This window comes from Barbus barbus (assembly GCF_936440315.1).
Source record: "Barbus barbus genome assembly, chromosome: 43".
Taxonomy (NCBI): Eukaryota; Metazoa; Chordata; class Actinopteri; order Cypriniformes; family Cyprinidae; genus Barbus; species Barbus barbus.
This window is the reverse complement of record NC_136721.1, coordinates 25,299,429-25,323,816: the sequence shown is the minus strand read 5'-3', so window position 1 is coordinate 25,323,816 and position 24,388 is coordinate 25,299,429. Positions and strand designations below refer to the sequence as shown.

The 24,388-nt window shown below is 37.3% G+C and overlaps 2 protein-coding genes and 1 long non-coding RNA gene across 4 annotated transcripts in view; 1 reads left to right on the top strand and 2 right to left on the bottom strand.

The window, feature by feature from the left end:
• Positions 1-24,388, bottom strand: part of LOC306861931 (uncharacterized protein) — a 1,169,885-nt gene that overhangs the window by 84,054 nt on the left and 1,061,443 nt on the right. The window lies entirely within an intron of this gene.
• Positions 1,100-5,094, bottom strand: LOC306861980. Its single transcript, XR_013783515.1, has 3 exons — positions 5,042-5,094; positions 2,225-2,415; positions 1,100-2,055 (listed from the first exon to the last, which is right to left on the bottom strand). It is a non-coding gene; the product is annotated as an uncharacterized lncRNA (long non-coding RNA).
• Positions 2,960-22,799, top strand: LOC306861979 (tumor necrosis factor receptor superfamily member 14-like). 2 transcript variants are annotated; one of them, XM_079404539.1, is made up of 7 exons: positions 2,960-3,511; positions 19,905-19,956; positions 20,336-20,524; positions 21,478-21,603; positions 21,730-21,882; positions 22,160-22,241; positions 22,378-22,799. In XM_079404539.1, exons 3-7 carry the CDS (start codon positions 20,398-20,400, stop codon positions 22,547-22,549), a joined length of 660 nt encoding a protein of 219 aa, XP_079260665.1. In that variant the 5' UTR covers positions 2,960-3,511; positions 19,905-19,956; positions 20,336-20,397; the 3' UTR covers positions 22,550-22,799. The 2 variants fall into 2 exon arrangements, with proteins under 2 accessions (XP_079260665.1, XP_079260666.1); XM_079404540.1 differs by having other exon boundaries at positions 2,963-3,483.

The window sequence follows — 24,388 nt, the reverse complement described above, 5'->3', positions numbered from 1 at the left end:
GCAGGGATTGTAGGTGGGGTGGGGGGGTGAATAACCAGTGCTCTCGTCCATCCTCAATAGCACGACTGAGCTGAGACTCTTGAGCAAGAACCAAACCCCCAACCAATGCTGTGGCTGTGTGTGTGTGTGTGTGTGTGTGTGTATAAAAATATTATCAAAACAATTACATGTAGCTGAAAATACCAAATGGGTGCTAGTCTTTAGTTTCATTATCATCTATACAAAAGTGAACTCTTAGGAATAATGTTGTACTGTAATGTAAATTTGTAGCATATACTGTAGTGAATTCTGAAAGTAGAGAACTGTCAGTCTTGTTTTATAAAGCAAAGGAAAGGAAACAATGTGTTTTTAGGTAATTGTGACAAAGTGTGTTTGTTGGTTTATAATATTGATAGGCCAGGTTTCACAGACAGGGCTTAGATTAAGCCAGGATTAGGCCATAGTTCAATTAGGACATTTAAGTCATTTTTATAAACATGCCTTTGAAAACAACATTACTGTGCAGGGGTGGATTAAGGTGGTCAGGGGCCCCTAAACTGCTCTTTGTGTGAAGCTCCCTTTCAGTTCTTATAATACAGAGATTGAAAATGTAGTCCTGCCATCTAGTGGACAAAGATGATAACTGCAGTTAATATTCTATGGTTGATAAAACATATTTACTGATTTATATTTGATTTATGAAGCCTTACATTCTATTTAATACAAGTGACATTCTTTCAGTTTAATTTAGGACATTAATTTAGTGAATGCCAATCAACTCATAAATAATAATAATGGTGATTTTGCATTTTGTGTAAGTTTTAAATGTCAGAATTTCTAGCAAACAATCTTGTCTTGATCTCTTGTGTTTCTGTTAAAGTCATTGATGAGCTGCTGATGTGAATCAGGTGTGTTTCATCACACATTTACATCTTCTTCAGCTCTGGGTCACAAAATTAACCTTTACACTGAGATTTGAAACAATATGACTGCGTCTGAAATCAGATGAATTCACTGAGCAGGTGCTTCTCTTGAATTAATATTTACTTTGCAGCCATAAGGTATGTTCTACACATATGAGTGTGTCAATTTATTTTGACATTGGTTTAAAACACTTCTTCAGTTTAGAAAGATTATTTATTTATTATTATTTTATGTTTTTTCCTCTCTTTTTTGTAGCTTTTAAATGAGGAAAAAACATTATAATGAGACTAATTGTAATGCATTCATTACTGATCCATGATTCTACATATATTCTTCTATTGGGGATTATGGAGATCTGCTTGATATGAATCATCATCATCATCATCATCCTCATCATCAGATGAATGCAGAAAGAGTGTCTGGTAAGAAGAGAAATGCTGTAAATCTGGAGAAACAGAGAGATGTTGTGTGTGAAATGAGAGATGAAGCACATGAGAAAGCTGAGGATAAAAGTGATTCTTCTGTCAGAAACAGCATCAATACACAAAAGCAAAAGCACAGATGAAATACGGAGCAAAGGTTTGGAGTGAATCATGAACAGAATTGAGTGGAAATGAAAGAGATCTGGATTCTGATCAAACCATTCAAAGCTTCAGAAGAGATGAAAACAGCAGAACTGATCCATTAGAGGCACATTTCACATCTTTGTGTTTCACTTCAATAATGTTTCACACTTTTCTGTCTGTGTTTAGTGATTTCTCACAAACTCTTTATTAAATGAATCCAGTAGATAACATCATATCAGCTGATGAAGTGTTGGTCAGTTTTTCTGCTGATTGAGAGCTGGGGTCATCTGAAGTCCTCTCAGGGTCTTCATGATGGCGCAGTGGATAAGACACATGCCTTTGGTGTGAGAGACCCGGGTTCGAATCCACTGTGAGACACCAATGTGTCCCTGAGCAAGACACTTAACCCCTAGTTGCTCCAGAGGCGTGCGACCTCTGACATATATAGTAGTAGTGAGTGATGGAGTCTGTGATCATGATGCTGTTGTCTTCAGCTGCTGCTGTCTCAGGGATGTTGTGTGTTCTTCAGAACATGATGAAGTTTCTCCAGAATTAAAGTTTACAGGCCTGTCTGGATCATGAGAGACTGGAAATCACAAACATACATCAGATTATCCTCATTGTTCTCAGTCTTTGACACACAATCACACATCTGTAAACTTTCATCATACATGAAATCTGATCAATCTGTCTGAATGTGACACTTTAAGACAGGAGTGTGAAGACTAGAATGAACATAATGAACAAACACTTACAGTTTGGTTTTATTCTATCCATACTGTCACATCTAACAGGTCTCCGTCTGTTTTTCTCTTGTGTTTCACTGGTTTGTGTCTCATTTCTGGCCTCCATTTCTCTCTCCCTCCTGTTGTTTTTTTCTTTTCTGGTTTCTGATGCTCCAGCAGTTTTGTCTCCATTTTATTTCATTTCTACACTCCATCTCTATCTGTGAAATCACACAGAAGACATGAAGAGTTTAAAGTCAGTTCCCTTCTGTATTTTTGTTTTCTTGTTTAAATAATGTCTGCTTAACATTAATGTAAAACTGTTAGAGGGAATGTCATTTCCACAGATTTAGAATTAACCCATTCTTCTATTTATTTTCCTGTTTGAATAGCTGTTTATCAAATGGAAGATATTTTTCAAAAATGTAGTATTCACAATAAAATATGTTGTGCTAAATTAGAACACGCTTTTTATTGCTTAAGTCCACGAATGATATGTTATTGTTTGTGATGTGGACGTTATTAAAACGTTTTATAGACGTTAAGGTCGGACTGGACCGATTTGACAATCTTTGTGAAGTACAGATGTGTAAACCTGAAGACATTCAGTGTTGCCTTTCACGATGTGACACAATGGGTGTGTGATTATTTTATATGCAGGCTGTACACACAATTATGCAGCAGCACATCTTATAAACATCCAGATGATGGCATATTTAGACGCGCAGAAAAGACCTGCTATTCACGGCTAGATAACATCAAAACTTTCATTTTGAAACAATTTTTCAACCATGACGGGACGTGTCGGAGAGACGCCTTTTCAACGGCCATTAAACGTCCAAATGTTTGCTGGGTATCCATACAACATCCTTATCGAAAGTATACTTTAGGATTGATCCGCCCATCCCTAACTGCCGGACCGCAACCGTGTTCGGTGTGAACGGTTTAATCCGTTTACATGGGTGTGGGAAAAAATACGCATCTCAAACACAGTAGGTGTGCTGCATCTGACTGCGGTCTGAGGCTTTAGACTTGGCTGCATACATCATCAAGCCTGGTTTATTTCAGTTAACTGAACATTCGCGAGTCAAAAGCATATTACAACAATTTATGCTTTCGATATTCCAATTTTGCGCACAAGTTAAATTCGCAACTTTGGAACTGTGTCTACACTGCCGAAAATATAAAGAAGAAGAAGAAGAAGAAGAAGAAGCCCCCTTCTCTGTTTTATTTATTTATTTTTTGATACAAGCTTCGGTGCTTCCAGTTTTGAGCGGAACATCACTAAGGTTAGTCGCAGAACAAGTTACTGACGAAGTAAGTTTAATTCTTGACTTTATGTTTGTGTTACTGGATGGTAATGAATACTGCTGTAATGTTGTTGCTGTCTCAGAAGTGTTGCTAGCATCGCTGCTTATCTTACTAATAATGGCAATATTTCACTTGAATATATTTATCATTCTGTATAATATATCCTACATTTGTTATACTTTAATTTCATAATGAAGACGTTGTATAATGTAAGTTACCTTAAGTTGTTTATTTGTTCCTTTATATTCTGTTTACATCCAGTAATTATTAGTCTGCTATAACCTCCCTTTAAGAAAGTTGTTGATATTAATTTGAAATGCGACTTTTACTGTAACAGTATGTAGACATTTCGTTTATTTACTTCTGTTTTATTGTTTATTGTTTACAAGTGTTCTCATGCAGTGAAAAATACATCGCAAAGAGGAAACTGACAACACACCGACAGAGAAGACAGAGCAGGGTTATGGAGCGAATTTTGTGCCAATATTTATCAAACAAATCCAGTGTTTTGCAAATAAACACAATCTGCTTTGCAAAGAAAAACTCAACTTTCAAACAAACGCAAAGTGGGGAAGTCGTGGCCTAATGGTTAGAGAGTCGGACTCGTAATCGAAAGGTTGCGGGTTCGAGCAGGAATTGTAGGTGGGGGGAGTGAATGTCCAGCGCTCTCTCCACCCTCAATACCACGACTGAGGTGCCCTTGAGCAAGGCACCGAACCCCCAATTGCTCCGCAGCATGGCTGCCCACTGCTCCGGAGGTGTGTTCACGGTGTGTGTGTGTGTGTGTGTGTGGATTTGTTCACTACTCACTGCTGTGTGTGTGCACTTGGATGGGTTAAAGGCAGAGCACCAATTTCGAGTATGGGTCACCATACTTGAAAATACGTCACAACTTTTTTTTTTTTTTTTTTTTTTAAAGTGATTTTCAAATACAAAACTCTATTTGAGAGAAAATGCAGAGGTATGGACAAATATATGTATTGTGTGTTACAACTGTGAGACTAATTATTTTAGACAAATGATTGCACAGTGTTACATCATTAAAAAAAAAGTTTTAGGTATTGCACTAAATAATGTGATTTGTTTTCATTTTTTTATTAATAATTAATGACCTCTTGGGTGATATTACTATATCTGATACTAAATTAAATTGTCTGAGCTTTAATTTTTGGTACACAATATTGTTGCTATCTATTATGCATTTGCATGGCAAATATATACATTATACATTACATTGTGTCACAATATTGTTTTACCCCTGCATTGTTTTGAATGTTGAACAATTGTATCAATATATATGTATATTCTATATCCCGCGATCCAACAGAGGATAAGAGGTACGGAGAATGGATCAGTTTTTATAGGGAAAGACAGCCTAGTTAAATGTTTATCCAGGTCACCTCTGATTTTTGAACTAATCAATCATGTTAACAACTTTACAGCACTTGTTGTGAATTTCACTGACACTGTAGTATAGGGTCGCTTTGTGAAAACATCTAAATGGTTAATTATAGATCTAGTTAGACAGAAACTCACCTGTTTCCCACTCATATTGGTCTGAAAAGGTAAAGAGGTGTTTCAGGTCTCGGCCCGCACTCGTGTGAGAAAATCAGCCTGCATGTATTTGTGAGAAAATCAAGCCAAGTTTCCTCATAAGAAAGCAAATGAGTCTCACAGTTGTAACACACAATACATATATTTGTCCATAGCTCTACATTTTCTCTCAAAGAGTTTTGTATTTGCAAATCACTTTGCGTTTGTTTGAAAGTCGAGTTTTTCTTTGCAAAGCAGATTGTGTTTATTTGCAAAACACTGGATTTGTTTGATAAATATTGGCACAAAATTCGCTCCATACAGGTTACTTCTGATATGAAACAAAATCTCAAGACCCTCAGCTTTTAAACTGAGTAATTTTTAAAGAAATTATAACAATAAATACCGTTTTGTGGTTCTTCAATGTGTCGTACAGATCACTGTATTGCCTCAGTTCAAACACGTGAACCGATCTCTTTTCATATTTACTTAAAGCACGAAACGAATATGAATAAAATTCAAATTCAAATTCAAATTTTATTTGTCACATACATATACATACATAGTACGACATGTAGTGAAATGTATTGTACGACTGTCCAACAAATTGTCCAACAAAATTAAGAAAAACCTCAAGTTTACAAAAATACAAATAGAAAAAGTACAGTAAACATATATATAGAAATAAACTAGCAATAAAATAAAATAACAAATAGATATGAGAATAAAAATAGATATGAAGAATAAAAATAGAATATGATTCTATATGGATTCTATAAAAAGTAAAGTGTATGTCAGTGGTAAAGTGTCCGTGTGCTGTGCAGTGCAGTAAAGTGTATAAGTGAGTAAAAGGAATACTAAAGACAAAGACAAATGGTATGTAAGTCCCACTCATTTATCCTTACGTAACCCTCTACAAATTAGTGCAGATTGTAATTGAAAAATGTGCAAAGTGGAAGTGTGGGGTGATGTGATTATAGTGGAGAGTGGTTTAGACTCCGAATGGCCTGCGGGAAGAAGCTCCTCCTCATTCTCTCTGTGTTCGCCTTCATGGAGCGGAAGCGCCTCCCTGAACGCAGCAGAGAAAAGAGTCCATTGTTGGGATGGCTGAGGTCCTTCACTATCTTCCTGGCCCTGGTCAGGCACCGCTTGCTGTAGATGTCCTGCAGGTTAGGGAGCTCGGTGTGAATGGTACGTTCCGCTGAACGCACCACCCTCTGGAGGGCTCGTCTGTCCTGCATAGTGCAGTTCCCGAACCAGGAAGTGATGCTGCCCGTCAGGACGCTCTCGATGGTGCAGGTGTAAAAAGTCTTAAGCACCCGAGAGGGAAGTCTAAAGTCCTTTAAGCGTCTCAGATGGTACAGACGCTGCCTGACCTTCTTCACCAGGGTGCTGGTATGACAGGACCAAGTCAAGTCCTGCGTGATGTGAACACCCAGGTATCTGAAGCTGTCCACTCTCTCCACTGGAGTCCCGCTGATCGTGATCGGCTGGTACGACCGCTCCTGCTTCGTACTGAAGTCCACTATCAGCTCCTTAGTTTTGCTGATGTTCAGGTGTAGACTATTCACCTGGCACCAACTCTCCAGGTTCTTAATCTCCTGTATGTAGGCCGTCTCGTCGTTGTCTGAGATCAGGCCCAACACAACAGTGTCATCAGCAAACTTGATGATGGTGGTGGAGTTGGAAGTGGCCACATTTATTGATGAATAAACATAAGAACTATTTTATTTCAACCACGGAACACACCATTTCTCAAGTTTAAATCCACCGAAGTTAATCTACTCTTCTGTCTGATTTGTGGTTAAGGCTAGAAGGAATAGAGCTGAAGCGCATTTATATATTTTCCGAGCTGATAATATAATGTAAAACCTATAAAAATGGTTTTAAAAAGTACATAGCACCATAGTTTCATCAATTTAGAGTGTAGCAATGACCGTCTTTTCACAGTAAAGGAGCTGTCATAGTTTAATGAGAGGGAAGATGACGCCTGCATTGAAAACAGATGAGCGCACATGTGCATACAGTTCCCGATCGGGATGAAGTTCACAGGATTTTGTCCACAGAATGGTAAGAGCACACGTTTTAACCGGGTGTGTCTCACTCGTACTGAAAACTGAAGCTGCGGGTTCTTTGATCGCCCCCTGGTGGCTGGCTGCAGTTCAGGTCATAAACCCCGCCCTCTCCATGTAAACGAATGGGACTTGAGTCATAACAAAAAATAATTACACTTCCAATACAATTTTCCAGAATATGATTTTGGTCATTTAGGGTAGTTGTTATCATGCTGATATATGTTCAATTGTTCGTTTTTGTGGTAAGTTTGATTTTAGCTAGTAATTTGATGCTATAAAAACGGGGCGTGTCGTTAAGGTTGATTGGGTCTGGTTTGGGCGGGAGTTTGGTTCCGAGGCTCCGCCTCACGACTCTACTGCGCAGACTCAGGCTCCAAACTAATCTCTACTGCGCAGACTCAGGCTCCAAACTAATCTCTACTGCGCAGACTCAGGCTCCAAATGACGTAATTTACTCACAACGGTAGCGGCCATACTGAGATGTATTCGCTTCACTTTTCAATAATGGAAAGAAGCGGAGACACGTTGTCCATTTTTTTCTACAGTCTATGGTTTTAACATATTATTTTATTATTTAACACTCAGTATTTAACTTAAGCGCTGCAAGCCATGCATTCAGCGCCGGACATGACAGGTTTTCTGGTACACTTTGCAGGCAATGGATGAAACGCATTTGTCTCGAATCGCGCTCGCGGAAAGCGCTCGAGAAACAGTATCTCTTCTGCGGCTCGGTACTGTTTCAACTTGTTTTTTTTTGTCTCGAGCCTTTGTCAAGAGACTGTACAATATTCACATTACATGATTTGACTGATTTTTACGTATAGAGAGGGTGACAATGCACCGCGTTAAAATAAATTATCATGTTTTCATAACCTCTTGCCAAACCCAAAAATGAAATTAAAACATCTTTGAGAGCAAGGGGGCCCCCTGGTGTTTCGGGGGCCCTACGCAGCTTGTTTATTCTGCGTATAGGGAGGATCGGCTCTGCCTCTCAGCAGCTAGAATAATTAAATTTATTATTTTGATGGCGGATTGTAATCCAGAAAGGATTGTGTTTATGAAACACATCTGAATGAAATAAAATTATGTTCCAGTTTTAAATGAGCTTCTGATTACAGATAGCCAAAGTGGGAGAACCATGCAAGAACTGGGATGTTTTCAGCTTCCAGGAATTGTGTACAGATCCTTGCAACATGGGGCCGTGCATTATCATGCTGCAACATGAGGTGATGGTCGTGGATGAATGGCACAACAATGGGCCTCAGGATCTCGTCACGGTATCTCTGTGCATTTAAAATGCCATCAATAAAATGCACCTGTGTTCATTGTCCATAACATACGCCTGCCCATACCATAACCCCACCGCCACCATGAGCCAATCGATCCACAACGTTGACATCAGCAAACCGCTCACCCACACAACACCATACACGCTGTCCGCCATCTGCCCTGTACAGTGAAAACCGGGATTCATCCGTGAGGAGAACACCTCTCCAAAGTGCCAGACGCCATCGAATGTGAGCATTTGCCCACTCAAGTCGGTTACGACGACGAACTGCAGTCAGGTCGAGACCCCGATGAGGACGACGAGCATGCAGATGAGCTTCCCTGAGACGGTTCCTGACAGTTTGTGCAGAAATTCTTTGGTTATGCAAACCGATTGTTGCAGCAGCTGTCCGGGTGGCTGGTCTCAGATGATATTGGAGGTGAAGATGCTGGATGAGGAGGTCCTGGGCTGGTGTGGTTACATGTGGTCTGCGGTTGTCAGGCCGGTTGGATGTACTGCCAAATTCTCTGAAACGCCTTTGGAGACGGCTTATGGTAGAGAAATGAACATTCAATTCAGGGGCAACAGCTCTGGAGGACATTCCTGCAGTCAGCATGCCAATTGCACGCTCCCTCAAAACTTGCGACATCTGTAGCATTGTGCTGTGTGATAAAACTGCACATTTTAGAGTGGCCTTTTATTGTGTCCAGCCTAAGGCACACCTGTGCAATAATCATGCTGTCTAATCAGCATGTTGATATGCCACACCTGTGAGGTGGATGGATTATCTCGGCAAAGGAGAAGTGCTCACTAACACAGATTTAGACAGATTTGTGAACAATATTTGAGAGAAATAGGCCTTTTGTGTACATAGAAAAAGTCTTAGATCTTTTAGTTCAGCTCATGAAAAATGGGGGCAAAAACAAAAGTGTTGCTTTATAATTTTGATCAGTGTATATTTAATTGTTTGATCAAAATTATTGCTAGGGACAATTTAGTAATTACTGGATTTTGGTAGATACATGTCCCTAGCTACCTACTAAATTCTATACGCCCTTGGATTATAAAGATTTTTATAATTAAATACATCTGAAAGGTCATCTAAAATCAGTTCATTTAGCAGAAATGCTGGATTTAAAAAAAAAAAAAAAAAAGTAGAAGAGAAAGTTGTTGTTCCAGTTCTGTGGGGGAAATGAAATCTGTGTTCTGTTGAAATTGGGGGAGTTATGTGTAGCAAACAAGTCTAGAGCTACACTGTTTTGCAATTATTGTGAGTTTCTTATTATTTCTTCTTGTTAATCTCAAAGCTATTTTTTTGTTTTTTAGCAGTGATGTGCATGCTTAAAGACTGTTGTGTCTCAAAGGTTACGGCTGTAATCAGTGGTGTAGTCTAGTTTTTTGTAGCGAGTATACTGTGATTTTCCCTCCCAGCTTCATACTCACCCGTCCCAGAACGACACCCCATAAGCACCACCACACTCACTAAAGCATACAGTATTGTGCTGGGTTTATTTGCTGCTAAAGATAGGCCTATGCTATAATTTTTTAAGAAATTTCTGCATAACGGATTGTCCATTTATGGTACAGAAGAATATGTAAATTACAGAATTTGTTCATGTTAAAGTCTTCTGTTGCTTATAATAAATGTTGATAAAACACAAGCAGTCTTTCAGAATGCTCTCAGTTAAATGTAGATGCATATATACAATTTGAACATGATTAATTTTTACCTCATATAAACATTCTTAAAAGTGCGTTCAGTAGCTTTTATTTGCCTTTAACAGGTGGAGACAAAAATATTATGACATCAGTTAATTTAACAATGTGTAAAGCACCATTAAAAATGCTTGTATTGTGGAAAACGTTTTAGTTTTAAACAGCAAAAGGCAGAAAAAAGAAAACATGAGCAGGTACTTGTACAATATTGGTGTTGCACCAAATAGTGGTCACAAAGATAAACGTCACTGTGAAACAGTCAAGATTCAAAACATTTTCAGATACATGGGAAAAAAGTTATACAAAGACAGGGCTGTCATTAATAACAATTGCTGTAGACTTATAGTCAATACTCAAGTGAAATGTTATTTAAAAGGAAAGTTCACCCAAAAATGTGAATTCTGTCATCTACAACTGACATGGTACTGCAAAAAAAACAAACAAACAACAAAAAAGAAACTCTTGTACAGCATTTGAAAATAAAGAACAAAGATTCCTGCACTCATGCCTGACATTTCATTGTGAAACTAAGAGAACTATACAATCTAAATTAAGAGCAGTGTTTGTGTGCTTTTAGTATCTCTTGTCATGTGCCAGCTTGAGGAAACTACTTTTTTTTACTTTTGCTGCATGTTCAGTCCAAGTTCCACGTTGAGATTTGAAAAAACTCAAATTGTACATGGATTCTCGAAGTTGTTCATACATGAGTCTTGGAAGCGTAGGTTCCCTTCATCTGAACCTTTGACCCTCGTTCAGGATTTCTTCACAGGAAGACTGGAAATGATAATAAATGAAAGTGAAGTACAGAGTAACATGCAGAACAGGTTGAGATTGAATTATCAAGTTCCAGTTCAAACATTGTTTATAAAATGCTAAACTTGTATTTCTAGTGGTCTCCAATTGCATCTGTCATGTGATCTTGTCAACAATGTTTTATGATATACTTAAAGGGTTACTCCACTCCAAAATGAGAATTTTGTCATTAATCACCCCCATGTTGTTCCAAACCCGTAAAAAGCTTTGTTCATCTTCAGAACACAATTTGAGATATTTTGGACGAAACCAGGGAGGTTTGTGACCGTCCCATTGACTGCCAAGTAAATAACACTGTCAAGGCCCAGAAAAGTATGAAAAGCATTGTCAAAATAGTCCATCTGCCATCATCGGTTCAATCTGAACTTTATGAAGTGGCGAGAATACTTTTTGTATGCAAAGAAAATAAAAAATAACGGCTTTATTCAACAATTCGTCACATCTGCATCACAGTAGCACCATTTTGGAGAATATCTGTTCTGTGTCAGCCGTACCACACGGATACGCTGTTTTTGTTAAATAACGACTTATTCAATTATATATAAGACGTTTCAATAGCATTTTCATGTAATACTCCGCAATGAATATAGTTTAAGTCAATGTGGAAAGCGTTTGGTTGATGGGGAATTTTGACCTACTGTGCGTCCTGTTGCTGAGCCCCGTCTTGATGTAGGCTAATGATTGACAGGTCAGGGGCGTGTTGCATTTTCAAATGCATTTCAAATCCACATTGACTTTATATCCATAGCAAGGTATTAAATGAAATTTGAATTTGATTTGAAGATGCTATTGAAACGTGTATGTAAGTGTCAATGCATTTAAGAAAAATAAAAGACATTTAAATCACCATTTTGCTACCCTTTTGCTGCACCTTTGGCTCAGAATGCATCCTTAAATTCTTTCTGCATTTTGCTACAATTATCACGCGGTATTATGATGAAAATGCAATCCCAGGCGTCGTAACTCCTAAATCTAAATGCATTTAGGAAAAACAGCAATTAAATGATGATTTTACTACAGTCTTGGCTTGTACATATTAAACATATCTAATCAATTTGTGTAATACATTTTTATTTTAATTTGAAACTAATAAAGTGTTAAAGTATGATTTTAATTTGCATATTAAAACTAGTGTAGAAAATGGCAAATGTAAATTATATAACTGAATTTTCATTTTGCACTAAATTTTGGACACATGTATGGGAAATGTCAATTTAAATACAGAAATACATTGCCATTTTACACATTGCATTGCCATTTTGCATTTTACATTTCAAATTGAATTTTGCTACCCATACGCTTCCATAAATAAAAACTGTTAATTAATAAAACAATACAAACCCATGATAAGAATGTAGGGGGTGATTGGGATGCAAAGTGCAGCAGCAATAACGACCTGTCAGTAGAAAAGTAAACAAAAGAAACACCATGAATGTCATGAACTGCTGTCCCTTTAAAACATGACTCACATCCAGTGGCGGCTCTAGGATTTTTTTTGTTGGGGGTGCTAATGGGGGTTTAACAGTTCAGAGGGGGTGCTATAAAAAACTAATTAAATTCAGCAAAAGTAATGAAAGCCTAAACTTTAGCTATCAGTTTTTTAAATAATACAGCAGCTTTGAAAAAGGCATATTTTACTTTTTTCTCTGGTATTAAACTTCTCATATGCCACTGCCAAATATGACACTTACAAAGTAATATAATTTATGAACGAATACAGAAAAGAGAGAGATTGTTTTCTATTTTCAGTTCAATAAAAACTACTTTTTTTTTTTTTTTGTGTACAATTCAGAATACTATTTCCACACAGGCACACATTGCGTGTGATAACCACCCCGTGCTGATTTTCATGGTATCGATGATAGCCAGAGATAAGCATCAACAATTGGCAATAGGCTATTAAGAGGATTTAGCATTTACAATTAATGTAGGCCTGTTACATTCTTATTATTATTATTAGGCCTGTTATTATTATTAGATTATTTTTATTAATAAATTACGTGAAATTATTGCCCCACATTCGAGGACAATAAAATAGGCTATTAGCTTACTCTTCATTGAAAATGTTTTTTAAAAGATTTTTTTAAAACAGGTCTATTCATTTATACAATGAATTATATGCCTATAATTAAAATTATTAACACTGCAGTCATTAATGAAAATTCAGAGGAGTTTTATTTCAGGCACTGATTTTCAAAAACAACTTGTTTAACGCGAAATACGTTTCTTCTCATCTTTTTCACTTATGAGCCACAAGAGAAATATTAAGGGAATAATTTAAGACAGTTATATACCATTATCAGCATATGTTATTCGTCTCTCGTTGTCTCGGAGAGAATATGCGCCATTAATGCAGCGTTAGCCGTTGTTTTTTTACTTTCACTTTCTCTGTAGTGAATTGACTGACGTTCACCGTCTTGTGCAAAGTTTGCGCGTTGCTTGCTTGAGTTGCTTGACCCCTCCCCATAATATCAATTGTTTATAGGCCACATACTAGGCACTTATTAAAGGTTTTTAATGTTTTTTTTTCAGTGTTAATGAGAGTGACACCAAGAGTTAAAAAACAGGAAAATCATTTGGAAATCCTTGGGGGGGGCTGTGCCGGGGCTAAGCAAGTTTCTGATGGGGCTGTAGCCCTGTCAAGCCCCGCCCTAGCGCCGCCACTGCTCACATCCCAACTCTTTACATCAGTCAAGACATTTTAACTTATTTAAGACTCGCCAAAAATGGTCATTTTGACATTATTTTGTGTGCTTTTGTCCGTGTAAAGTGCGAGAGAAAACTCCATACGCTACTGGCACGCTGAAGCTGCATTGTGTAGAATGGTTCCCCAAACCCGAAACCCGACTTTAAAATGAAATTTTTAGGTTTTTTAATTTTAATTTCTATGTCCGTGAATAATGGCGTCTGCTCAAGCACCGTTTTTGCGCCGATAATCGTCTGAGCTTCTTGCTCCCACAATGCAAAGCGTAATTAAAATAATACGGAAAATTCCTTCAAATATATTGTACTGTATGGACTTTTTATTTTATTTTATTTTTTACAGTGCACAGAGGTCCTTTTTTTATTAGTGGCCTACAGAACATTCTCAAATGGTACCATAAAATAACCTGGTATCTGCAGGATTTTCAAAATCAGTTTTAAGACCTTTAAAGACCTTTTTAAGATCTGCACTTCACAGTTCAGCCTATAAACAATTTTTAAGAAAAGGGATGAGTCAAAAGTAACAATTAATATTAAATAACATATAAAAATATCTTAATGACTTAATTTTTTGGATTTTTATAATGCATTAGCTTTTTGCCAATCCACTGGTTCACATTTAAAAATATGTATCAAAAATAGCAGATGGGCTTATTGAAAAAACAAATTCGTTCTCTGCCAGCAGGTGTCACTTTCAGAACGGCATTTCGGAATTGTCATATTAATCCATATAGCATTTCTTGTCTTTCCGTCCCCAAATTTAAGACCTCTTATAATTTAGATTTTTTACAGCAGTATATTTCATTGCACATGGGGTACTTTTTATCCCTGTGTTCACCAAACCCATCTTGAGTGTTTGCTGCTAAAAAGCTAATTTTTTTTGTTTCATCTGACCATAGAAGCCAGTCCTGTTTGAAGTTCCAGTCGTGTCTGGGGACACATGCTGGGGATTGTTTTTTGGTGAAAGCATTTTCATTTCTTGATTTTTTTTTTTTTTTAACACTCCCAAACAACATGTGGTGATGTAGGAACTGTTTGACCATTTTATTTGAATGTTTTCTGACCCCGAGTGTCACAGGTTAACCTGTTGACTCTATAAACTTGGACTTACAAACACACCGTCTTCTCGTTTGGCTCTCAGCGCAGGCGGTCGCATTTTTTCTCTCTCCCCCTCCTCCCCTTACCTTCCCTTCCCTGCTTTGCTCTCTCGTCTATTGTCTAATACTTGAGAGACTCTCTCTGCACTGCTCTCCAAACTGAAAAATCATGGATTTGATCAACTGGTCTCTCAATGCAATTGACACAATTTCCTCGACGAGAAGTTTAGGTTCGGGTGAACCTGATTGTCCCAGTGCTACATTCGCAGCTGGATATACGATGGACGCATGGGAGAGGTGGCGGGTCGTGTGTCTGGCGGCTCTTTCCGTGGAGGACATTGAAGATATCTACCTATTCGGAACCATGATAACTGGTCTTCTGCTGATTGGATTAGGCTTTGCCCTGGGTTATCGTAAAATTCAGGAAACGGGTACAGCTGTCAAAAGCCTCACTAGGCTGCCCGTTATGATTGAAGCAGTGGGCAGAGCGGTCAGCTCTGAGACTGAGACTATTAACCGCAATATGGATGCCATCACAGAGAAGCTTTCGGATTTGAAAAGAAAAATGTATGGATTTGGAGACCAGAATGGACAAAGAGAGGTGCCGTGAAAATTGGAATGCGGCTACTCGCCCCAAGACTAAACAATCTTATCTTCTTTCGGCTTTCTCAAAACAGCACGACCTCGAACAAGGCGTGCTGGGAAACCACCCGGGAAGAGCGCTGTAGCGTGACGCTCTCACATTCCTTACCCCCTTCTACAGACACCTGCGGATTGTTGACTCTGTCTGGGTCCTGATCAAGGTTGTCTCCAGAGCAATGTGCTGTGTCGCTATCACATTCTGCGGACTGAGACAACTTGATTTGTATGCCAGCGTGGCGGCTCCACAGGCACATACTCACACACATAAGCACATACACAGATATGCATTCACCTCCTAGCCCCTATCCCTCGCCTTCGCCGCTTTGTTCCGCCAGCCTGACAAGCGGGTCCGACCGGTGCCGAGAATGGCTGCAGGACCGGATGGCTGCTTGTGACAGTCGTGTGACTTTGTTGTTGATTGACTATGTGCTTTTTGTTGCTGGGGTGTTTTTTCTGTTCTCACACTGTACTCTCATAAGAATATAGTCTGTGAATATTTTTTTTTCTCCCCCCTCCCCTCATGTCAAGCTGTATCTCTTCTATAATACCTACATTTCACTGCTGGTTATACTCTGTATGATTATGTATGTGACAAATAAAATTACTTACTTACTTTCCCATTTCACTTGTACTGAGCATTGCCGGCAAATTAACACCTGTATACAGATCAGGAAGGTGTTATGGAGTTTTTGTTTGTTTAGTCTAAGTTTGTTACTGCTGTATTTTGTTCTAGTTTTTAAGTCTTTATAGTTTTCCTTAGATCACAATTTTTCTAAAAAAAAAAAAAAAAAGATCAGGACATAGAATACATGTGATAATTATATTTATTTTCCCAGAATTTTTCCACAAACCTTGTTGCAGTTAAATTTCCAGGTTCACACTCTGTACAATCAAACCCTTAATCTAGGTCAAACAGGTTTTTTTTTTTTTAAAACGCCACATCACTTCCTGTGGAAGCTGCCATTTTGTTGTGATGTCCGAGGGGGGAGATATCAGGAACAGTTAGTTTTCCATTTCATTTGTTGTTAAACTCTCTTCTGTTAATGGTTGTTATTTTACTTGTTGGACGGTTTAAGTCTGGTTGTACTGGATGTTTACATTAGTTAATTTGTTTGTTACAAACAATTTTGTTTGTTTTCTCCCCACTTGGTATGCTCTGTAGGAGGGGCATTAGCCTATAAATAGGCTTGCTAGCTGAAAGGAAGTCAGTTAGTACAAGTACAAATGCCTCTTGAATTCAGAAGGCTCAAGTTAAAGATGAGATACTGGATTTATATAAAAGGTCACTCAGATAGTCATCCAATTAAGAAAGTTCTAAAGAATTTCTGGGAATACGAGTATAAAAATGTATCAAGCTTTGGATGGACTGCCAATGAGGAGGCACAAAGTATGGGTGAAGTGATGCAGAGTTTATTTAGAATAAGTAAATCCGGACTAATAATCAACTTCATGTGGGTACCATCACACATGGGTGTGGAAGGAAATGAGGAGGCAGACCATCTGATCAAACAGGCTTTGAAAAAGGCACAAATTGACATTAAAGTGTCAATGAGTAAAACAGAAGTAAAAGGGTTAATGAAAAAAGAAAGAAATGGCAGAAGGAGTGGGATAGTGGAACAAAAGGTAGACACTCATATCTCATTCAAGAGAAAGTAGGTCTAGAAAGAAGAAAGCATGGCAAAAGAAAAGATGACGTTTTAATGTCAAGGATGCGTATTGGACATTGTTTGTTAAATCAGTGCCTACATAGAATGGGGAAACATGAAAATGGAAAGTGTGTTAAATGTGGTCAGGCTGACTCAATAGAACACGTTCTTATAGTGTGTGATGCATATGAAAGCGAAAGATTTATATTAATTCAAGTGTTAAAATCCTTGGGAATAAATAATTTGTCACCTCAGGTTATGTTAGGAAATGGCCCAAAGCAATCAAGAATATTAAATGAATTAATTATTTTCTTAAAAGAAACAAGATTAATAAATAGAATTTAAGAGATTGTAGTTTTATTTAGTTAACTATAATTTTTTTCTTCCTAAACATTATGCGCTCCACACTCCTATCCAGTAGGTGGCAGGAATGCACCATTTTAGTTGGTCTGCCAACCGCCATTAACACCAGAAGAAGAAGAAGAAGGAGGAAGTCAGTTTTTTTTTTTTTTTTTAATATTAATGCTTGAACAAATACAGAACAAAAGCGCCAAGGGTATACATACAAATAAAATAAATAAAAGTATACATGCATGTATAAAGCCAACAAATAAATTAAAATAAAATAATGAAAGGCCTTACTAAATCACAATAAATTAAATTAAATAGATACACAGTTTTAACAGCTTTTTTGTCAGTACTCTCCTTAATGGTGCTTATATAGATATCTAATTCCTTAAGTACCACAGAAAAAAGAGGCTTCTGATTGCTAAATTTACAGCGATGAATATGAACTGTATTAAACAGATTACACCTTGAGTCATGGTTGTAGGAAGTTCAGAGCACTTTAAACTTTCAGAGAACACTTCAAAAAGGAACGGGACAAGAATCTCAGAAAACTGCTTATAGAATTCAGCAGTAATTCCATCACTACCTGGTGATTTATTACATTTCAGACTTTCAATCGCATCCTTAATTTCAGAAATAGTAATTGGGGAATCACAGAATATTTGGTCCTCTTGGGAAGTCAGTTTTTTGTGTTTTGTCTTTGGTTCTGATTGTGGACTAAGCAATGTTACATACTTGGGCCATTTTGGTGTAGCCAAATTAAGCACATTGTTGCTGTTTTGTTTTCTTTTTGTGCAGTTTTTATTTATTTTTGTTTTCTTATGCACTTTTTTCACTTCCAATAAACCACCAATTTTTGATGATTGCACCAACATTTTGTACAGGATGTAATTTCTTTTACCACTCCAACTGGTTGGCCTCCCGCACAGAGACTCAACTATTTTCTGCAGTTCTCCAGCTGTGGTCCTTGGAGAGTCTTTAGGCACTCAAACTCTCCTCCTCACCGTGCATCAGGACGATATAGACACACGTCCTCTTCCAGGCAGTTTCCTAACATTTCCTGTTGATTGGAAATTCTTAATTATTGCCCTGATGGTGGAAATGGGAATTTCTTAAAGCCACTTTCTCATTTGTGAAGCTCAATCAGAAAAAAAAACAAAACAAAACAACAATAAGATTTACTTAATTTTTATTTTGCAAGTTTTTGCACACATAAATGTAAAGTAAAATGTAAATATTGAAATAAGTACAATCTACTAAGTTAGGTAAAATTGGCAAATAAAATAAGCAAATTTAACATGGCCAGTAAGAATTTGAGGAGTAATTTGTACTTAATTATTTTAAGTTAAATCTGCATTGTACATTTCACTCAGTCATGGCTTCTGAAATTAATCAATCGTGCAGGCCGTAACCATATAGACACTGAGGGAGGCAAGGTCTGAGCGTTTTAATTGGCTTTCCTACCTGCCTGTCAACGTATGTATTTGCATACCTCTGCGCACCCGGTTCACGCAGACAGGATATGTCATCAGCACCTTCACGTACGCTACATCTACATGGACATCAATACTCCAATTTTAATACGATTAAGACAATACTCTGATTAAGAGTCTACATTGTAAACAGAGATTTTTGATTACCTTAATCTGGCTAAAGTCATAATCGAAGTAAACACAAATCGCATTAAGACATGTGGCGTATTCCTATTTTAGTCGCATAATTGAAGTGCGGTACAGACATGTAAACACCTTAATCACACTATTACCGTTGTGTAGGACTTTTCCCCGCATTTTGTGACGGGATACACATACGGAAGCGGTCAACAGTTTGATGGCAAATAAAAGAGCTTCAAAACTGCAGTCGTCTGTATGCACGTACAAATAATTAACTGCACTTGAAGCTTTCATAAAATTAAAAATGAAACACCCAATACTGTATACAGCATCATCATGAAGACAAACTATGTTTACACGTGAAATTCTGGAGGGGACGTCGGATGGCGTCGCGTGGTGACGTAATGATGCATGCTATTAATCGATCTATGTATTACATGTAAAACGGGAACATGAAAGGATTATTCTAAAAGCAACTCATGTAAACACATTAATCACAAAGTTGTCTTATTCAGAATAAGGTAAATAATTAGATTACTGATGTTCATGTAAACATAGTCACTGATGCTGTTACAGACAGAGCGAGAATGGCAGACAAACATCAACAACCCGATCTTCCTTCTTGGTATTGTAGTACTTTACTAACTGTGCTATAAAGTTTTCTCAGCGGTGAATGACACATGTTGTAGCCCAGCGGTTCCCAATCCCAGTCCTCACGCCCCCCCCGCTCTGCATATTTTGCATGTCTCACTTAGTTAACACACCTGATTCAGATAACCAGCTCGTTAGAAGAGAGCTCCGTGCATGAACTGTGTTCAGAAAGAGATCTTAAAGCATCAAACATTATGCAAGTGTAAATGTTGAACATTTTTATGTTTTTATAGTTATGTGATTTAAATAATTACCTTTACAGTACTCCACTCACCCACTTTTCTGTTTGGTATAGATATGGGAGTTTTACCTGCAAACCCATGTGAGATTGCTGTATGATTCATCTGGTATTTATATAATAGATTTCCTTTATTCCTCTCACTTATAATTAACTAGATTATAAATGAACTAAATTTAGAGTAGTTTAGTCTTTTGATAAAATGTAGTGAATGGAGTTATTTAGCTTCTTCAAATGTTCATTAAAAAATGAATGCTTTAACTTTCTTTCCTAAATATGTTATGTATATGAAATATAGGCATTTTGTAAATTGTCATTCACTTGTCTTAAGGAGTTGACATGTCACCTGCTGCATTAATGTAAAGAAATAATGAGTCAATGTTTAGTTTTAGACCCATACATTTGAGTAAAATGGATTTAAAAGTCTCTGGCACAATTTATTTCTGTCTGTTTTTCTGAAAGCCGTCTAACACAAATCTCTTTTTCAGATCCATGAAAGGGCGCAACATGACCACCTCTGCACCAGAGATGATTTATTTAGTTCCCAGATATGTTTATATTCCATAATCTTTCAATATTGATTTCTCTCCTCTTCGTGAACATTGTGCTTGGTGTGGCAGCATGTAATAATGCAGAATATGAAATTAATGGAGAGTGTTGCCCAATGTGTGATCCAGGTAAGTCCTGGATAAGACTGCTCTTCACTCATACCCAGAATAGATGCAGATGAAGTCAGATACTTAAAGGGGTCATATGATACTTTTTCAATCACTGATCTATCCATCACTGCATTATACACAACATGACTCCAGTCTAGGGTCGGCTATTGATGCGGATTTCCTGATTTATTTCACTTTGATTCTGATTTGCAAACATTTGTAACAAAGTTGTTCTGCAGATGTCCCTGAAAATGGGCATAAAGTAAAAAAAGAGGTCAAAAAACAATTTTAGGATTGTTCATAAGATCCTGATTAATTAGAAAATCTGTGTAGCCAACATCATTACAGTCTGATTATTTGTGTTATTTTGATTATTTATTCTAGACTATTTTCTAAATCAGAAAAATATTTATTGGCCAAGTGTGCACAAACACACAAGGAATTTGTTGTGGTGTTAGAAATATACTTAACATAAAATCAAGATACAGAACATAAGAAACATACTGTCAGACGTCTGTTGTGTGTGTCTTGTGTTTACACGTGCTCCCTGTGTTTCTATGCCCATATTTGGCTTGTTTCCTGTCCTCGTTGCGTCATTAGTAGTTCATTCGGTTCCAGGTGTGTGTTCGTTAATTTACCTGTGTATTTATAGTCCTGTCTGTGTTGTACCGTTTCGTCTGGTCTACTCGTTACTCCCTGGTGTTTGATGGCTGTGTTTGCCTTGCCTTGTCCTGCCCTGTCTTCAGTAAAGTATGTTATTTGAGTTCCGACGTGTTCCTTGTTCTTCCCTCGTGTGTACACTGTGACACATACCAAGAAAAAATATTTTCATTTTTAAGTCTACACAGTTCATAAAAATATATATATTATAAATACATACTATAAATACAGTTACAAATACATGTAAAAGTTAAGTACATATGGCATGTAATGAATAATAATAGTGCTGGCAATTGTTTTATATTGTCTAGGAAAGCGAGTTCATAAACACTGTGATGAGTACACAAGCACAACATGTGATTCATGCCGTGTGATGACCTACACTAATGCTCCTAATGGACTGACAGAATGTCTGCTCTGTTCTGTCTGTGATCCAAGTGAGTAACACTGTGTCTTTATTAGTGAGTCGTCATGCTTTCATGCTTTCAAATATATTGTAATTGTTTTTTCGCTAGCTGACTTGTCATTGCCAGGTTTTCTCATTGTTTGCTTTCTTGTCAAAGGTATTGGGCTGAGAGTAAAGCAGGCATGTGCATTAATATCAGATACAGTGTGTGAACCTCTGCCAGGTTATTACTGTATAGACTTACTCTCCAACTGTAAAAAAGCCATGAAACATTCATCCTGCTCACCTGGACAATACATCATCCAGAACGGTCAGTCTTTTATCAGTCAGCTTTAATATACCTCATTAAAACCTGAGAACTCTGCTTGCATTTATATTATATAACTCAATTATGGAAATATGCATGTTGTTCCAAAGCAGATTTACAATTTATTGCACCTGGGGAAAGTAGGATGTAGTTCCTCATAGACATTGCTTGCTTGTGTCTCTGACAATACGTGACTTGTCAAACATGTCAATATCTGTGAGACCTGTCTCTGCTTTTATTGCTCATGTGCTGAGACTGTTGTTTAATTGTGTTTGTATAGGAACAGAATCCAGAGATACAGTGTGTGAAGACTGTCCTGATGGTTCATATTCAGATGGTACATTCTGCAAATTGCATACAAAGTAAGTCTTTATATTTTAAAACACTGACACCTTCTTAAATTTAAATGAGTTGTTTTATAATTTGCTTCAGTATATGTTTCCTCACAAGAGATATATTTGTAGTTCAACTTGAGTACTGTACCTCTCTCTCTAACAGCTGTGAATCTCTTGGCAAAATAACAATCAAGGAAGGAACAGATACGACTGATGCTGAGTGCAGGAACAGAACACGCTCTCATTTACTGCCACTGATTCTGTGTGGAGTGTGGCTGCTGCTGTTTACTGTCATCATTGTAATTAGTGTAAAGAAGAAAAATAAAGCAAAATAGTGGATTAAATCGAGTTACAACCCAAGATGTGGACCTGTAAACTTTGTATTTAATCATGCATTGTTTTTAAATAGTAATTACTATGTTTCTAATATATATTTTTTTTATATATATTATCATGAGAACCAAAATCAAGCTTTTTTTTTTTTTTTACTTTTTTACAAGTTATTTACTCTCTTGGCTAACTTTTATAGATTAAATTTGTATAAATGCCAGGCAAAATAAAAAAGTGTAATCTGTCTGCTAACATGACAATGTGTTTTGAAATGTTAAAACCATCTTGAATGCTGCTAAAGATAAAGTTGAAATTATATTACACTGTCCAAGGTAAAAAGCACATTTTGTTAAAAAGATGAATTTTGGGAGGTTGTATCAAAGCATGATGTAACGGGACGAACAAGACGTGAGACGTGCAGATCCATGTGCAAGCTTTTTTCAAAGGCGTGGTCACAAACAGACATGAATGAGGCAAAATAAAGAGTATTTCTAGGACAAGCGTGGGTCGAGATCGGCAAACAATATCCAACAGGGTAAGGCATATATCGCTGTCAGTGCAGTTGAACCAGAGCAGCTGGACTTGAGGCCGTCAGGTGAGCCAGTCGCGGGGACTCAGTCTCCTGGTAGTAGACCGAATGCTGCGGGTTAGGTTGAGATTAGCTCAACCGTGGTGGTTCAAGACCTGTCTGGAACGGGACAGACCGCTGTTAACAATGGTAAGGGGAACTCAGTAAATGGAGGGCAGTTTTCAGGAAACAAAGATGAAAGACAAGTATGTGGTACTTTAGCAAACACTGTATCTGCCTGAGTGTTTGCAAGATGGACTGTGTTGATGAGGAAGTAGGACAGAATTTGTTTAAAGTGCCTCAAAACAGGAAAAAGAAGGATAAGTATCATGAAATAAAATCACCCCTAAAAAATGACTCACAACTCATGAGGATTATGAGACAGAAAGTGAGTGATTCTGATTCTAGCATGGCACTCTCCCAGAACAATTTTTTCTGCTCGTAGTTATGATGTTGATGACATAAAGCTGTTCCTCAGAGCTATAAAAAAAGAGGTGTTAATGTTTGGGATTATTTCCCTGATGTCAAACAGTTTGTAGAAAAGACAAAGGCAGATGGTTCCTTTACTAATAAACAAGTGTACCATTTGAAGAAAATTGTAAGGCACTAAGGCAAAGTTTTAAATGATGATGTTTAAAATGCGAAGGGGTTATTTTTCTAACAATATGATGGTTTTCCGAGGTCTGTTTTTATTTTTGTTGTTTTTAATTATGAGTGAAATATGCCTGGCTACCTTGAATGTGAATGGTGCCAGAGACGTTAGAAAAAGAGCATTGTTAAATGAGATATACACACCTTGATGGATAAAATGTCACTGAATGGGAGAGGGAGTTTGAAGGCATCTCTGTATTGAGTCATAATACCTCAACAAGTGCAGGGGTTCACAAAACGTTTCAGTCCAATTTTTTTATGATTCTTTAATTCTTTAATTTGTAGTGAGATAAATCGCCTCAGTTCAAGCTGCATATAAATCAATGATATTTTCCTTTTTAATATTTGCATGCATGCATAATTCTCTGTTCTCTAGGCGCTGTCTTTGAGCTGAACTGAACTGTTTTAAGCAAGTACACCGCCTAATCTTAATATATCATGGACCGTAAATAATACTTGTGTGTATATAAGGGTTTATGAGGATGATAAAAGGGCTAAAAGTCCCACAAGTTTACACTGCTTTTTTCATTCTCATTCAATATTGTAGCTTACAAAAAATGTAGTCCTTTAATCTCTGTCTAGGCAGCTCAGTGCAAATCAGTATCTTTAGGAATAGCAGACTCCA

What these genes read in the sequence shown, in the direction of transcription:
- LOC306861979 (XM_079404539.1), top strand. Translation starts at nt 20,398, where the DNA reads ATGTTTATATTCCATAATCTTTCAATATTGATTTCTCTCCTCTTCGTG. An exon ending in ACAATACATCATCCAGAACG is followed by an intron (nt 21,883 to 22,159) that starts GTCAGTCTTTTA and finishes GTGTTTGTATAG; the next exon opens with GAACAGAATCCAGAGATACA. An exon ending in TTCTGCAAATTGCATACAAA is followed by an intron (nt 22,242 to 22,377) that starts GTAAGTCTTTAT and finishes TCTCTCTAACAG; the next exon opens with CTGTGAATCTCTTGGCAAAA.